Source organism: Corapipo altera, unplaced genomic scaffold, assembly GCF_003945725.1.
Source record: "Corapipo altera isolate COAL_440 unplaced genomic scaffold, ASM394572v1 51, whole genome shotgun sequence".
NCBI lineage: Eukaryota > Metazoa > Chordata > Aves > Passeriformes > Pipridae > Corapipo > Corapipo altera.
In genome coordinates this window covers 1558438-1575707 of record NW_020884892.1, presented here as the reverse complement: position 1 = coordinate 1575707, position 17270 = coordinate 1558438, and the positions used below count along the sequence as shown (strand labels likewise).

The window sequence follows — 17270 nt, the reverse complement described above, 5'->3', positions numbered from 1 at the left end:
GCCAAGTCCACCACTAAACCATGGCCCTAAGCTCCACATCTGCATGGTGTTTTGAACACTTCCAAGGACAGTGATTCCATACGTCTCTGGGAAGTCTGCTCCAACCCGTGACCACCCTTTCAGTGAAGAAAGTTTTCATAATATCCAATCTATACCTCCCCTGGTACAGCTTGAGGGCATTTCCTCTTATCCCATTGCTTGTTACCTGGGAGAAGAGAAGGACCCTCACCTGGCTACAACCTCCTTTCTGGGAGTTGTAGAGAGCAAGAAGGCCTCCCTCAGCCTCCTTTTCTCCAGGTAAATAACCCCAGTTCCCTGGCTAGCTGCTTGGTATACCTCAGTCAGTAGGAAAACCTGTCAGGATAAGGGCAGGTAGATTCTACAGATGCTTTAACCGTAATGAGAGCACAAGAAGAGATCAGGTAACCTATGCCAAAAAGCTCATGTTCACAAAGTAAACTGCAGAAGTGAGCAGTGATAGAGAGCAGGAAGCAGAGAGGCATCAGTGCTACTGTGCTGCTCAGTGCCAAAGGAGCTGTGACAGGCAGGGATGGGAAAGCAACCAACAGTTCACAGTCTTAACTCCCAGCCAGCTGCCAAAGCCCCGCTGAGGATGCAGCTAACTGAAATGGAGTCATGTTGTCACAGTAATTCATTTCATTAAACAACTCTTCTATTTGTTTGTTTGTTTGTTTTTTAAACTGACCAACTTCATGAACTGCATTGCAGAACAACCACCTTTTCTTTTTGCTTGCCCACTACATTTTATTCTGCTCAGCATGCTGCTAAGGCCTACGGAAGTGCTGGTGTACCCAAAAGGGATATGTTCCCCACCTTTAACCCCTCCAATTAGGTCAGTCGATTCAGGAAAAGAGCTCACCTCTCTCCCCAACACTTAGGGACTGGGGAATTCTGCCAGCATGTCTATCCTGGAAATTACTTTCCAGGGAAAGTTGCAGCTAGAGAATGACAGAACTGACCAAGGAAGAAATCATAGGGGCCTGAAATATTGTTCAAGAGGAGTTCTTGCTGGGGAAGTTATAGCTTCAGCAATCAGTTTCAAGAACAAGGAAGTACATTTTCCCAAGGATTTTCCTCATCCCGTCTCATGAGCCTGCTGTCCCTCCTGACCCACTGGAAAGCCAGCCACTTGTGTGAGTTTCACCCTCTGAGCTCTACAGCCAGTGGCCTTTAATCAAAGAGTTCCACCTAAGTTAGCAGGGGAATCATCACATTCATTAGCTCACAAGTGACAAAATATTTGAAAAAAGAGCCTGGATTTGGCAACTACCATCAGATACAAAGCAACCAGAGGACTTTTCTTGCACTGTGGCTATGAAGTGCAGTCACTCCGGTGGAAGCAGAGCAGGCAGCACTGAAGTCATGTACTGATATGGACTGTGAGCATACAGAGGTTCTGTAGCACACAAGTAGCTACATATTTCTACAAATGCCAATTTTTGTTTTTCATTAGTAATTCTATGTTTATTTGCTTGAATTACAGCAACACCTCATTTGTTCCCTGCTTGGGTCACTCTGTTGGACATGCTATGAATAAATATTAAAGAACAAGTGTTATGCTTCAAAGCTCCATTTAAAATTGCAAGCAATGTGTAAATATAAGAAAGAAATAGCACAGGGCAGTGAAATAGCTGCCAAGCAGACACAGTCAGCAAGTGGTCTGGGATGAAGGATCCAGGCAGGTACAACACTGGGAAAACAGGTAGGCTCTGACAGTTGGCATTGAACCTGGGTAACAAAAGTTCATCACATTCTTCGCACCAAGGACAAACACAGTTGTGCCACTGAGAGGGATTAAAATAATTCTGTATTCCCACAGAGTGGCTGCACTCCCAGCTTCAACACAATGGGAATCTGGTGGTGACATGTAAACCACACTTGGCTGTTTATGCCATGCAATCCTACTGTCACCCATCTATTTTATGGCAATCTGAAATTCAACGGCTGTCGTTTGCTGGAGAAACATCAGGACCAGAATAGGAAAGTAACAAAGGCTGGGGAAATAAAAAGAAACAACAAAAGCAGAAGAGGCTACTGATAAATAGGGGAACAGACTAGAGCTTCTAAAGCATCTTCCTTACAGTTTAGCCTACGTTTTCTGGAGTAGTTTTACACTTTAGATGGGGTGACCTTTTCCTTTCTCAGGCAATACTTTAGTAGAGAAAACTTGAATGTGTAGGTAGTGACACTTGTGAGATATTTTGCATTAGCAAATATGGCAGCCTCTCTTAGGAAGTTCTTAAAAATGGAGCATTGCAAGCCCTGAGAATGGAGCACTAAACAAGCCACTCAGAAAACTCCATCTTTCATTCCTCAAAGAACAGATAAAAATTCTGCAAGAAAATTAGGAAGGTTTTCAGAGATGTACTAAAACAAGTTTAAGCAGAATTCAGTAAAAAACAAAAGAATATTGATTTTCCTTGTATTTACTTTTAAATGGAAGCATTCAGAGCCTCACAGTGGATAAAAAGCAAGGGGTAAACACTACTCCTGTTCTTCCAGGGGGCTCTCAGAGCAAGGCTCACATAGGTACGTGGTTTCTTCAGACCCAATGGACAAAAGGATATACCACATCATGAGGAATTTCAGAGTACAGGTAACTCTTAGCTGCTACAGAGAGAATACTGGGGTGATAAAGAATAATGATACTTGCCTTGACTTCAGCCATTAAAAATAAATATGTGATTTGGGTAAGGATAGATACAACCAGAGAGGTTCCTTTATTAATTTGTATATATCAGAAGAGTTATTCTATTTCTATATTTGAGCAAGGATGTCTTCCTGACACACCAGCATCATATGGATTTACCATATCATTCCAGCTCCAGGTTAGTGATACCTCCATACTTACCATACACACATGTAGACTAATTTGTTGTGTATTGTGAAAAGATTCACCTCACTTGGGTTAGAGTGACCCCTACTACCCCATAGATTTTCCTGAACTCTGTGTATATGGTCTGTGACCAAATTATATCTACATGTGTCACAGTTTAACTCCCTCCATCAACCAAGTCCCACACAGCTGCTCATTCTCTCCCCCATGAGCAGGATTGGGAGAGAATCAGAAGGGTAAAAGCTGGAAAACTTGTGGGTTGAGATATAGACAGGTTGATCAGGAAAGCATAAGCTGTATACACAAACAAAAAAACCCAAGGAATTCATGCACTGCTTCCCATGGGTGGGCAGGTGTTCAGTCATCTCCAGGAGAGCAAGACCTCATGACATCTAACTGTTACTTGGGAAGACAAACACTATCACTCTAAACGTCCCTCCTCTTCCTCATTCTTCCCCCAACATTATATACTAAGCATGATGCCATGTGGTCTGGAATATCTCTTTGGTCTGTTTGAGTCACCTATCCTGGCTGTGCCTCCTCCCAGCCTCCCATGCACTCCCAACTTCCTTGCCAGCGTGGCAGCACGAGAAGCAGCAAAGGCCCTGGCTCTGTGTGAGCCCTGCTCAGCAATAACAAAAACATCTCTATATTATCATCCCTGCGTTCAACACAAATTCAAAACATATCCCCATATCAGCCACTGTGAAGAAAATTAACTCTACTCCAGCTCAAATCTGCACAACATCTCAGGTAGATCTTGATATGTCTGAGCGGAGATAACTTTGAAATTACAAAGAAAATAACCTTAATCACTAGATAATGCACTTCCTCAGAAGGTGAATAACCAATAGAGGGATTCTGCTGTATCCTTATGGCAGAATTTTTCTGAGGAGATCTTACATAGAGAAGGAAGGAAGCTGCAGGTATATGGAAAGATACAGAGATAGGACAATTCAGTATCACCTAGTCCTAGAGAGACATCAGAAGCACACAAAGGAAAAATTCTTCAATTATGCTTTTAAACAATTTACTCAAGTTCAGCTGTTTTTCTCTCCTCCACTTGCAACTCCTCAAGCAGCTGCCAAGTTTACAAATATTTCTCCCAGCTTGAGAACAGCTGTGGCCTATAATCACATATTTTATTTGAAATTCTGGGTTGTGGCCTATCTTAATAGAAATGAGAGTAAACTAAACAAGAAAATAATGGGGAAAAATCAGTTGAAAACATGTGGTTAGATCCTGATTTGTCAAATGCAAGTAAATCACTGGACTTTTCCTTCATTGTACAAAGCAGACAAGAGGAGACAGATCATTCTAAGGTCAACTCCATAGATTTTATTTATTTTATCTTCCAAACAGGCCTACATCTCACACAAAAGTGCTACTTTTCTAATCCTAGTATGAAATTAAAATTTCTAACCCTGTCGTAAAATTTCAATAAAGGTGTCATTGGGAGACCTGCAAAAAAATCTGCCAGGCACAACCCCATGAATCACACAGTCAGGACATTGACAGCTGCACAAACTGGGGGATCTATATCCAAGGTAGGAGACAAAATAGCAAGAGCTGAAGAGAAACAGAACAATTGGGCATGATGAAATGGAAACAGAAGCAAAATTGAATTGTACAATGGTACCACTGCACGCCCCTCTCTCCATTGTTAATTAACTTCACAGCATCCCTGTGAAATGAGAAGGAAGGTATAGCAACTGTAATATCACTGTCTCCACATGAGGGTGATGAGCCAGAGGTACAACTGAGCAGAAGACATTCAGAAGGTCCCAGAGTCTGAGACACAGATAGAAACTCACTCCAGATTCCCTGTTCCCTAGGTCAGTGCCTTAACCATAAGTTTATTCTTTCTCCTGGCTCTTTGCCCTGCCTTTAACTTGGTAACTTGATGTTCATGAAGAATAAAAGAGAAGACATTGGGTAACTGTCCTATTGCTGATCTGTGGTTACTCACTAAACTGCTATCAGTGTTTGATGAGTAAAGTGAAGTGAGAGAACAGAAGAGATGTCACAAGTTGAGTGTGGTCTCCAGGTTCAAATGCCTGAGAAAACTTTCAAAGAGACTTTATGGTCTGGAAGGATGTAATATCTTTCTTTTCTAGGTTTCTACACTCAGGCGCTACCAACTTGAGGAGGGTGAAGTGAAAGATTTCACAGCTTTGCCTCCAGCAGCCAGACGAAATAAATATTTTACTGAAAAATATTATAAGTTTTGGATTTAAGGTTTCATTAAAAGCCAGGGATGATCTGCAGATCAGCTGAAAGGTAGAGCTGCAGTTGATATGTGTCACTCAGCTCCCTTTCCAAAAGCTGCTGACCAGACAGGCAGCACAAATGACTACCACTCTCCAGTGCACAGATGCAGGATTCTATTAGCTTAATGATGCTAAAACCCTATTAATATCTTGGCAAATTTGACACCAGAGCTCCTGTAATCTTCTGCTTCCACAAGAAATAAGACATTAATCTCAGTTTGGACTTCTGTTCATACTAAGAAATGAAGAAAATCTTCTCTTCTGGGTGTCTGTGTTATATTCTGATTTAATAAATAGGAAGGTTGCGTGGACATGATACACAGAGGTCAGTAGAAGTCACAGATTGGGCAAGTCTATCAGGAAACCCAGCCCAGTATGAAGACAGCTGGTTAAATGAGTTATTCACATTTTTTGTACTGCAAACATATGAAAGATTTTATTTAACTCATGGTGTAAAAGTCGGTTTTCCCCAAAAGGTAGATAGATAACATCATATTAACCTATAAACTTGGTTCTGTAGGAGAAAAGATGCATTAGAAGTAACCCATGTGGCGAACAGCTACTCCCTAATCAAGGCCGCTATAGAGTTCAGAATAATCTGGAAACATCCTAAAGGCTTCAAAGTTGTCATTGGGGCCCAAAATCCTTTCCATTAGCTTCATATTGGCTGCCTCCCTGCCACAACAGTCCTTTACTACCTACATAAGTAATTGCTGAAAGACTGGGGTGGTCAAACACCTTTGACAACTCCTGAACTGCTTGTTCCTCTGTGACCCAGACTGACCCAAGTGGGGAACGTGGTTGAAGAAACCATATCCCTCTGCAGCAGAGAGTATAAGTCAGTACCAGGGGGAGCTGTTACGTTTGAAGTTTTTCTGTTCAACAGATAGAGTTGCTCAGTCAATCAATGGAATGTTCACATTAAGAAGCAATCAAAGAGTTTGCAGACTTATTTTAGATTGAACATAGTGATTAGGAGGTATAAGATAACTGGAAACAGTTGGTACCATAATCCCCCTACACAGATGAATAATCTGAGACATAAACTGGACTACAATGAGTTGGATTTACAAAAGCAGGACTAGTAGCTCCTGAAACTCCATTTTTTTATTTTTTTGTATGGTAGGGGCAAGACGTTCTTCAGTTACAGATACATCTGTCAGAAACTTTGAAATGTGAAAAATATAACTCTACTCTGAAAACTTCCTTGTCCTGAAGCAAAATCTGATGCTCCTTGCCGGCATCTGACACTGCTCAGGACCAGACAAACAGTTTGCCAAGTGCCAGAGGGGAAGTGTTCATTGAAACAAAAAAATAACCCAGCCATATATCATGGCATTGATGAATTTAAATCCTTATATCTATAAGCTGCACACAGAAAATGGTTCTGGTCTTGTGGATGATTTAACACATTCTGGTTGATATTTTTTCTTGCAAGAATAATCTATAAATTCCATTTGCTCTGTTGCTGGGAAGTTTCTTACCCTTCAGATCTCCACATGCCCCTCAAAAATGCCAGTAGCTCTGAGAAGAGCACATTAGGGCAGGGGAGTTCTGTGTCAGAGCACTTCAAACTCCAGTGTCAATCTGCTCTTAACCATCTGCTGCTACTGATATTCCACATTCACCCCTCAGCATTTCTTCTGGCACCTCACTGAAACACATACTGAGTTTTTGCTCAAGATTAACTGCATCATCTAGTCTGTGATTTGTCCCCTCCTTGCAGAGCCCCTCCCATTAGATCTCCCCCTGCTGGGTAAATTTTCAAAATCACTGCTCATTCTCCTCATTGCTGTTTTCAATGAGCAACATCTCTCCACACCTCCCCTTAATGTCACACCCAAACTGAAGAGAACACTCTGCCTTATCACCACCTACTTATAACTTGCAGTGATACACTCCTGTTCACTGCCAAACACACCTGAGGCTGCTCAGTCATGTCTTTGCCAAAGTTATAAATCTCTTTGATCCAGCCAGACATATGGGTTGGAACAATATGATCTTTAGGGCCCTTCCAACCCAAACCATTCTATGATGCTTTGATATTTGTTCGTAAAGCGGTGCTGCTCCCTAGATCTTTTTCATCTCAGAGGTCATGACAAAGGTCATGATCCTTCTTCCCATTTTACTTGGACACTGAGGTACAAGAAAGGGAAAAGCTATGGCTAAGAAATCCTTTGGAGCCAGTGACAGAGGAACAGAAATAAAAACTCTGTCCAGAGACTCAAACCTCCTCACACCATCAAATGCATCAGATATTCTTGAAATAACAACTACTGAGGGTCCACACGTATTTCATCAGAGAAATAAACATATGCCATGGAAAAAAAAAAACATATTTTCCTCATCTGTCACTTAGTACTACATGTGCATTCATTACTCAGCAGGGTCTGAGACCCAAATCACCATCTTTCTGTCAATGACAGAGATAAAAGGCCTTGTGGACTTTGGGAGAAACATAATCTTTAGGCAGTGCTTAAGGAAAATGATGAGAGACCCAGACGGGGAAATCAAACATGCCCAGAGTTGTACTCGGGCAAGTTAAGAACAACATAAATCTCAGTGCTGCAACGTCTCACCTACCCTCCCCTGCACCTTCAGAGAGCCCATGAACGAGGCACTTGCACCTTCTCAGCCATCACCAAGCCAAGAACAGCCCGGTAACACCTTTGACCAGTGAAAGGGGAAAATCTGTCTGCCTAACTGGATAGATTAACAAGCAGGGAGAGGGGCAGGGAATGTTCAAGGTGCCTTTGATAGACCAGTGATAGCAACTTACTTTGTGCAATGCTCCAGCTCTCTGTGATTCATCAGGCTACGAGCTCCACTTCAGAGAGTGTGCTCCAGACTGCTGGGAAAGTTGTTTTATTTTCCACCTAACAGGCAGATAATCCATACTTATCCCCTTCAATATCGCTCTCAGGAGCATCCCACATTCCAACAAGATTTATCAGTGGCAGAATCAAGACAAACTGTTTTTCCCCCCAAAATCTGTTATCACAAGAAACAAAAAGTCGGCAAATCTGTCTTGTTATGCTTCCTTTCCCCACTGCCAGTGGATCTTGGCAGAGAAACCCTCTAAAGAAACAAGTGCTGTAGATTACAAAATTCTGGCTGCCAGTAGATGTCATTGCATACCAGCAATGTACCTGGTAGCCAGGGGCCAATGCTAAAAAGAAATACATGTTTGCTAAGTTTATGTAAGAAAAAAAAGTTACTAGTATTCTTACACTGCTGAGAATTAAGCTGTCATGATGCACAATTAGTATGTGAGCTGACTTCAAGCTGTTTATTACAATCTACAGTTGTTATTTTGGGTCACATAAAACCACAGAATTTATCTAAAACCCTCTAATTATTGTCAAGAAAAAGAACTCCATCAAACCATAGTTATTTAGTTGTGCAGAATGTGCTTTAACTACACTTGAGGGGACACAAAAATACACAGCATGTAGACCAAATCTGCCTGTATACACAAGAGGATTCAGAACATACTCAGAGTAGAAAGGCAGATAGTAACATTACTACACTTCACCTTTTAATAAAAAGATTACAAAAAGAAATCACAGATATCAATGACTCCAGTGAACTGCATGACAGCCCTGTGAAGTACATGAGGTGTTATTATACAGACTTTTAAGTGCTGGACTGAGAGGTTAAGTGCTGAGCGACCTTATCCAGATGAAGCGAGTAGGTAAGAATTGTTCCTGAGAGAGATGATTCCCAGTATAATAAAAAGAGAAGAAGAAAAAAAAATCCTTCCCCCTCCCAGATATTGCACTTTTGCTTTTCCTTGTCAGGTCATTTTTAGCTATGCTTACATAATTTTTTATTCTGATAAAAATACTTACTTGCAATAAAATAAAAAGAACTGAGCACTAAGAACCTAACCCTGAGGAGGCAATGTTTCCATAGCCACTGTCTCCAAGAAACACTACTTATGGGGTACTTGGGGGGTTTTTTTGTCTTTAAATTTCAACCCAATAATATCTCTAAACTTGGAGATGTTTTCCCATTTTGTTATGGTCAAGATGTGCTCACTGAAGGAGCCCTGCCCACTAACACAAATGCTGATGTGCCAAAGCTCCTGCTGCCTGTTTCTGCCTTGGACAGTCGGGGTCACCATTCAGCTCACCAGTCCTGGGCAAACTGGGTGGCATTTGAGTCTGGGCTCTGGGAACTTGGTGACCATATCTGAACACCATGGCAGCCCAAAGAAGATGTGTAACCTCACCTGAGTGCCTTCCCTGCGCTGAGCTCATGGTTTCAGCAGTGAAAAGGACACTCATGTCATCTCTTGGAGCGATAATTAGTATTATTCAGAAGTTGCAGGAATAAGGGCTATTTCTTGGTTTGTGCAGGTTCAGGCTCCACATCATTTAAGTGCTCAGAGAAAACATCCTACTGTGAGTTCAGCTGTTTGTTCCCTCTCCTTTGTACTGAAACTATTTTTAAGCTCTCACCTTTGACCCTTGCTTGAACTACACTGCAGTAGCCTGGTAATGTCCTCTGGCAATGCTAATCCTGACTCTGGCTTGCAGAACCATTTTTCTGGTTTGGGTTTAGACTTGCTACATCAGCTGTGGATCAGGCTGGTGATCTGGACTCTCAGCTGAACCTGGCTGCCATGGTTGACCTGTCCTACTCCTGTGTTGGGATGTAGTGGGATAAGCCCTGGCTGGAAAGATCCCAGTTTTGCCAGGGATGTTGTTGCTCCCAGCTCTACCTCCTTTAGGACACAGCTTGTCCTTGGGTCTAAAATATCACTGTCAGCCTGAGCCTTACTTGCAATCAGATCACACACACAGCCCTTCTGGTCCCAAAATTCACCCCTGAAAAACACCCAAACAAAAGCTCTCCACCATCAGACCAGCACACAGCATCAGACTCCAGCTATGCCTGCAGCACTTTTTTCTCAGGCAGAACTGCACTCATTTTTTTGTGTCCCAAGTTACTGGATGCTGGCCAACCCCAGTCCAAAGACACAGTGCTCATGCTAATTTGGTAAACCCTGCTGACAGCACAGCACTGGGGTGAAAAAGCAACATGGCTTTCGGGTCTGGCCTTCCTAATATTCAGCTGCCTTGGGGCAAAGACAGAGAGCACAGGGATCTGCGTGGACAGACTGTATCTAACAGGGTACATTTCCACAGCTTTTCCAGAAGCCCTAAAAATGACAATAACTCCAATTTGGAAGAGAAGAGAAGAAAAGAGAAGGGGAAGCAAAGCCTTTGTTTTAAGGATCTAGTAGGCAAGATATACAAACCTGGGGGAATGAGGTTCATTTCAGAGGAACAAAGACTAGCTGCTTTGCCCGAGGTCAGCAAATCCTTTAGAGCCAAGCTTCAAGTCTGGATGTTCTACAGCCTAGCCCAGAGCATTAACTATCTGCCCTCTTTTCTTTCCTATGTTTGGTCTTGCAGTCACTGCATCTCTAATAAGCCAAGCCACTTCAGAGGTTTTATTCTCCTTAGAAATACTATAATAATCCTTCTGCAGATCTCTCTGCAGAGAGAGTCATTACCACGAAAAAAAGTTGATAGAATACAGACTTAATCTACTGAAGTTGTTTCTCATATTCATTGCTGCCTGTGTGATTATTAGCATGAAGGGAAACAGCTAAAGCACAAAGATAAAGCCTGGATACTTTTGGAAATACATCAGCAAGGAAAGTCCCAGTGCAAACCATAATAAAACCTTCATCTACCACCTCTGCAGAAGGTGGGTACTCCTGGTTAGAGTTTTCTCCTCTGACAGATTGGTTTCCTGTAGAAAAATCACAGTAGTGATCACTCGATCCAATTGTTTCATGACAACTTTCTTGTGTTTCCTACTCCTCTTCAACAGCTATGGATACTGTGGGCCCAATCCCTGAGTAGACTATGGAAACTTCTGTCCCTTTTGGGCAATGAGGGCATTAGAAATATTCAAGAGGCATACTAAAGTCTAAGAATAGATACCAGCAGTAAAGACAAAAGGTCTGCCCAGCTCCTGCCTCATCTGCCTCAGTGGCCTTACGGAAGACTTCTCAAACCTACTGTTCTGCTGCAACCAATCACAGTTTTCAGAGACTCACTGACATCCCGAAGCAGAGATTATGTCTTTGTACTGACTAGAGGTTTAGAGGTGTCTCTCTTTAATTAACTCATATGCACTTTTTTAAACACATGAAATTTTAACCTCCAGAGCAGACTGCAAAGAGGATTTCCAATACTGTTGGATGAAAAACAACTTCATTTTGTTCATATTAAACTTGCCATCAACTAGTTTGACTTGCTGCCCCTTAGGTTTTACAACAGAAGAGACAGTGAAAAATAATTTCCCACCAATATCTCCATACCACTCAAAGTTTGACAGATTTTCATCATATCGTCCCCAAAGTCACCACTTTTCCAAGCACCTGCCTGCCTGCAGAGCCTTCTCCCTGCCATTGGCCTTTAGGATGCTAGAAGGGTGGCTCAGCACCATTGCATAACACTTTGCACTTTACAAGACAAGTTTTTTAAAACCTTGAAGTTAAAATCTGCATAGAGGCATTAGAAGGGCAGGCTGGCTTGTGATGTGGATGGCTGTGCCCCAGGAATGCAGACCTCATGCTCTACAGAACCGCCCTTGTCAGACAAGATCTCCCTGGCTTTGATCGAGTCACTGAAACCCTGTCTTGCCTGAGTCATCCCCAGAAATGCTCTACAGCTGCTGCTTCTGCCCTCACTCCTCTCCTGTCCCTATTCCTCTTGGGTCAATACAGGTTTGAGGAATCAAGTTATAACCCTTGCAGGAGCAGACCACCTGGTTTAGCAAATATCCATTTGAATAACCTCCAGAATAAAGCTAAGACATTTTTTTCATGGTGATAATGTTACAGAATTGTATATTTGCCCATGTATAATAATCAGCTCAACAAGAAAAGCATTTGCAAAACAATGAATGAACACACAGTAAAGAGACAGAGATTTACAGAGCAAAAATATAATAGAATATGTCTAATGCCAAAGGGATTAAACACTAAAAGGGCTCAAAGATGACAGTTAACAGTGGAAATTTAAGACACAATACAAAAGGTGATGGCTGAATCTCACCTATCCAGGAAATCCACTTGAGAGCATTTTACAAATGCACCCGTAGATGCATCGTGGTATTTTCTTTTTTTATAAATCCCTGAACAATAACTTGGCTGCACATGTATGTTTATGTACACAAAAAGCATCCTCCATCCATCTGAGTTATTTAAGCATGGCAGAACATGCCAGGCTACTGCTTGAACCATTACAGTGAATTTCCTGGTTTTAAAAGTCACACAAGTCCTCACGTCGACATGAATTAGGTTTTTAGCCGCAGCTGCTATTCTCCTGGTTTACCACTAATAATGTGCTCAACATGTTATATATTCTAACACAAGCATCATTTTGGCTTTAACTTAGTGATACAACCAAGGTAATGTCCTGAAGAAACAAGGCCAGTGCCTCTACTCTCCTCCTGGGAAAGCACAGGATTTTCCCTCTAACAAATGCCTCAGACTTCATATAAATGCCCTACACAGAGTACTTGGCTAAAACATGGTCTGACAGGTGTTTGGCACTGGCACAGCTGGAGAGCAAAACTATAATAAGGAGATGATTTTAGTCTTGCCATCTCAGTCTTTTCCAAGGTGAAACAACTTTGTTCTACCAACATTTAGGATGTGAGCTTTGTCTTTTCAAAGGAGCCCACAGTACATGCACAGCAATGATCACACAGACAGCAATTGTTAGAAGCCCAGCATCTCTGATCCAGCTTCCTAGCACTGGCTCATACCCTTCAAAATCAAGGAAACATGAAGGCTGTAACAACCAGAGTGAAAAACAAGAATTCATGTTCATGTAGCCACTGCAGAACATTAGGCAAACGAAACAGGGTTTCATTTCAGAGGTTCTTCTACCGTTTCCCAGGAGTATAGATGGCAGCTGGCATTGCAACCCTGCTCCCTGTGGTTCTGGTCACTTCCCTCCCACAGTCATTTCTGACACCAAGACAGAGACATGGCTCTATGTCCCTGCATGCAACAGTGATCCCTCATATGCACACCAGAGCTGACAAACACCAGTGCCCTGGTGCAGTAGCAAGGTCTTGGAAGTCTGGAGGTGCCCCAGTTGACTGGAAACTGGTAAATGCTATCTCAGTTTTCAAGAATAGTGAGAAGGAAGCTCCTGGTAATTACAGAGCTGTCAGACTCACTTCAGTGCCTGGTAAAATAATGGACAACTGTATTCTGGGAGTTGCTGAAGAATACTTGGGAGGCAATGCAGTCACTGGTCACAGCCAGCATGGGTCCACAGGGGCAAGTCCTCCTTAACCTGCTTAATTTCCTTTCATGACAAGGTCAAGCTCTTGATAAAGAAAAGACAGTAGATGTGGTTGGTTTGGCATTTTTACAAAGCTTTTGACATTGTTTCTCAAAGTATCCTCCTGGACAAGATGTTCAGCAAGTAGCTGGATCAATAAATCATGTGATGGGTGAGTAATTCCCTAATGAATTGGGATCAAAGGGTTATAGGAAATGTGGTTACTGCAGGCTGGTGACCAGTCACCAGTGATGTTCCCCAGGGCTCAATTCTAGGGCCAGAGCTCTTCAATGTTTTTTAAATGATATGGATATAGGAATCAAACATGCATTAATTAAGTCTACTGATGACACTAAACAAAAAGATGTGGTCTCCCTCAAAGACAGAGAGTCCCTGCAGAGGATCTGGACAGACTAGAAAGCTGAGCAATCACCAATTGTGTAAAATGCAGCAAAAGCAAGTGCTGCATTCTCCACCTGGGATGGAAAAATTCTGGTTACATTTACAAATCCGGGGATGAATGCCTGGAGACCAGCTTCACAGACAGAGATCCATGATTTTGGATTAATGGCAAGTTGAAAAGGAGTCAACACTGTGTCCTGGCAGCCAAAAGGGCCAACTGCGTTCCTGCCTGATGCACCGTCCAGGGAGGTGATTGTTCTGCTCTACTCCACGCTGTGTGGCCTCACCTTGAGTGTTGTGTGCAGTTTTGGGAACCACCATATGAGAAGGATATAAAGCTCTTGGAGTGTGTCCAGAGGAGGATGACCGAGATGGTGAAAGGCCTCAAGGCCAAGGCTTAGGAGGAGTGGCTCAGGTCACTTGGTTTGTTCAGCCAGGAGAAGAGAAGGCTGAGAGGAGATCTCATCACACTCTGCACCTTCCTCAAGGAAGAGGTGCTGATCTCCTGTTTCTGGTGACCAATGACAGGCCACAAGGGAATGGGATGAAGCCCATCCCCACAACAGAAGAAGTTCACATGAGACATTAGGAAAAGGTTCTTTGTGGAGAAGGTGGTTGGGCACTGGAGCAGGTTCTGCAGGAAAGTGGTCACAGCACCAAGCCTGTCAGAGCTCAAGAAGCATCTGAATTGTGCTCTTGGTCATATGGATTAGTATTAGGTACTCCTACAAGGAGCAGGGAGTTGAATTAGATGATCTGTATTGGTTCCTTCCAACTTGAGATGTTCTATGATTTTGTGATTCTATATCACCAGACTCCTTTTTTAATCAAACCAGAAAAATACAGCTGATGTATCTTTGCTCTCTACCAGCAACAGTACTGACACCCAGCTACTGGGCACACTAGGTACAAACACACTGGGTACCAAGTAACTTCCTCCACAGATGAGAACAAGCTGCCTCAGCTGGCAGGACTTCCAAATAAACACAAGCTGGCCATAAAGTCAGGATCCTCCAAGCCTACACATTTGTTTGGGCAGTCAATGCTGTTTGGTTGCTCCAGCCAAAGTTCTGCACATACTGTGAGGTTCCTCTATTTTCCCTCTCCAGTCCAGACTCGCAGAACTATTTTCCTATGCATGGCAATAATACAGACAGATTTAAATTTTCCAACACTTTTCTTCAGAGTTCAAATCATAAGAAAACAAAAACTTGCTTCAACTACAGCCCAACTCGTATAGTAAACATCGTTTCCCATCAGACTGCTGACTCTCACCACCTGCCAAACACAAACTACTTTCCAAAGGCTGAATCTTGAGTCTCAGAGGTTAAATAGTGGCTGCCAGTGGAAGAACTGCAGGAAGATGAATGCAGAAATGTGTTCTTTATAGCCCCCATGTCTCTATCCTGGCTCAATAATATTTCCTGCCACAGCAACCCTCATTTTGATTGTAATTTCACGTGATGCATTAGCACTGTATAAACCAATACATCATAATCATAGGGAGAACAAATGAGAAGATGTAATGGTCATAAACATCATGTTCTCACTGGTGCAGCATTCTTCCTTTCAGATAACAAGTCTGTATTATTTTAAATTCCCTGAGCAATCGAGTAGCCACAGATTTGATGGAAAACAGCTCAACAGATTCTTAACCCCATTTTCAATACAAACCATGACTTCCTCCTTAATAAATCCATCTGTCTCCTAGACCCTCCTGTCAGTCTTTCTCCAAGGCTCCCCGTGACTTGAAATTTCATTTTGGTGCTAAAGAAAACATCCTCAATCAGATGTGATACAGAGCTACAGACAGAAAGAGCTAATTCTCTTCTGAAGTCTAGGTATGTGGACTCATTTTTTGTGGGAAGTTTGTAGTCGGAATTGTCTGGAAACCACCATCTTTTTTTTTTTAATAAATTAATCGAGTCATGCTAAGTGTTTCCCATTGTTAATCATCATTGAAAGAGTTCTCCAAGATAGAGCCCAGAACTTTTCAGTCGTTATTCCATATCCTCAGTTTTAACCTCCAAACCTCAGTCTTATCACCATGTCCTGCCTAATAGTTACCCTTCAGTTTATTAATGAAAAAATCCAATTGAAAGACAGGCTATGACAGACTCCTCATGACCCAAATTTAATCCTGCTGAAAATTCAATAAACTCAAAATTATACTTTCCCTTTGTTTTTCCTCCTTCCAGCCAATTTATTTAGTGCATTATCCTCCATGAACTCATTGCTGCTTACACAAAGCAAACATTGTGATTTCAATTTGATAACATTTTCCACGGCCAATGCACAAAGGAAACTCAAAGAACACAAAGGGAAAAAAGCAGTGAACACTCAAGAGCTTGTCTGCAGAAGGAGGCATAACACAGTATAAAAGTTGCCCACGAATATCCAACTGTATCACATCTTTTGCTTCCTGTGACTCCAAAACAACCTCTGAGCTACAGAAGGCAACGGCAAGAAACTCATTTTATTATACCAATGAAAGATTAGAGCTTACCTTTTCTCCTTTTTCTCCTATGCCATAGGCTTTGCCCTGGAAATGAAAGAAGAGGGAAAAAGGTACATTTGAAAACAAGGATATCAAACAACACTATAAATATATGTTTCATGTTTTCCTGGTTATGCATCCAAAACCTATCTCTCTATATGTATGTATAGGCACACAATCCCATGACAGCTACTACAGGGAAAGTAATTTTCTTTGGGTGTAATTCCTTGACAATAATTCAGTGACAAATTAAACTAGAAATCCTATCCCCAATTCTCCTACTGCAGCCAGGAAAACATCTTATTTTTTATTCATGGAAGAGTCTGATATTACATTTCCAAAATCAAAGATGCCAACAGCCTTAATTGGAATGAAATTTACACAGGGTTAAAGATTTTCTTGCCTAAAATCTCAGTCTGGCATTTGCATTAATTGCAGCTGGGGAAAGTTGTATCTTGGTCATCTGAATGTAAAAGAGTCGAGCGAGATTTGCATCTTCTTTGTGTTCAGTTGCTTCACACTGTCCCCATCAGACATGCACCTGTGCTATAATCAAGTACATCCGAGTTACATGCTTAATTAGAAGGCCAATACTAAGTCAGTTATGAGGTGTATTCAGGGATGAACCCACCCGTTTCCCTCTCTCCAAGAGATGACAGTGCGTGCCAGAAAGATCAGCTTCCCCCTGGGATTCAGGTCCAGCAGGGGAAACATATTTGACCAGGGCACATGACGCTGTGAGCAAATTCTCAACACAAGGGAGAAAACAAATACTTGTATTTTCATCTTCTTACATAAAACCATTGGATATTTCTTACTTACCGACTCTCCTTTTTCTCCTCTGAGTCCAGGAAACCCTGGGCTACCTCTTTCTCCCTTGAAAAAGAAAGTGTGTTACTGTCAGAGAATTAATTTATTCATTT

At 42.1% G+C, this 17270-nt stretch overlaps 1 protein-coding gene across 1 annotated transcript in view; it reads right to left on the bottom strand.

The window, feature by feature from the left end:
- The window catches only part of COL22A1 (collagen type XXII alpha 1 chain), a 221166-nt gene that overhangs the window by 101467 nt on the left and 102429 nt on the right, over positions 1-17270 (bottom strand). The window contains exons 11-12 of the mRNA XM_027645748.1: positions 17170-17223; positions 16357-16392 (exon numbers count right to left, since the gene is read on the bottom strand). Of these exons, the coding sequence (XP_027501549.1) occupies positions 16357-16392; positions 17170-17223 (90 nt within the window). The remainder of the gene's footprint in view (positions 1-16356; positions 16393-17169; positions 17224-17270) is intronic.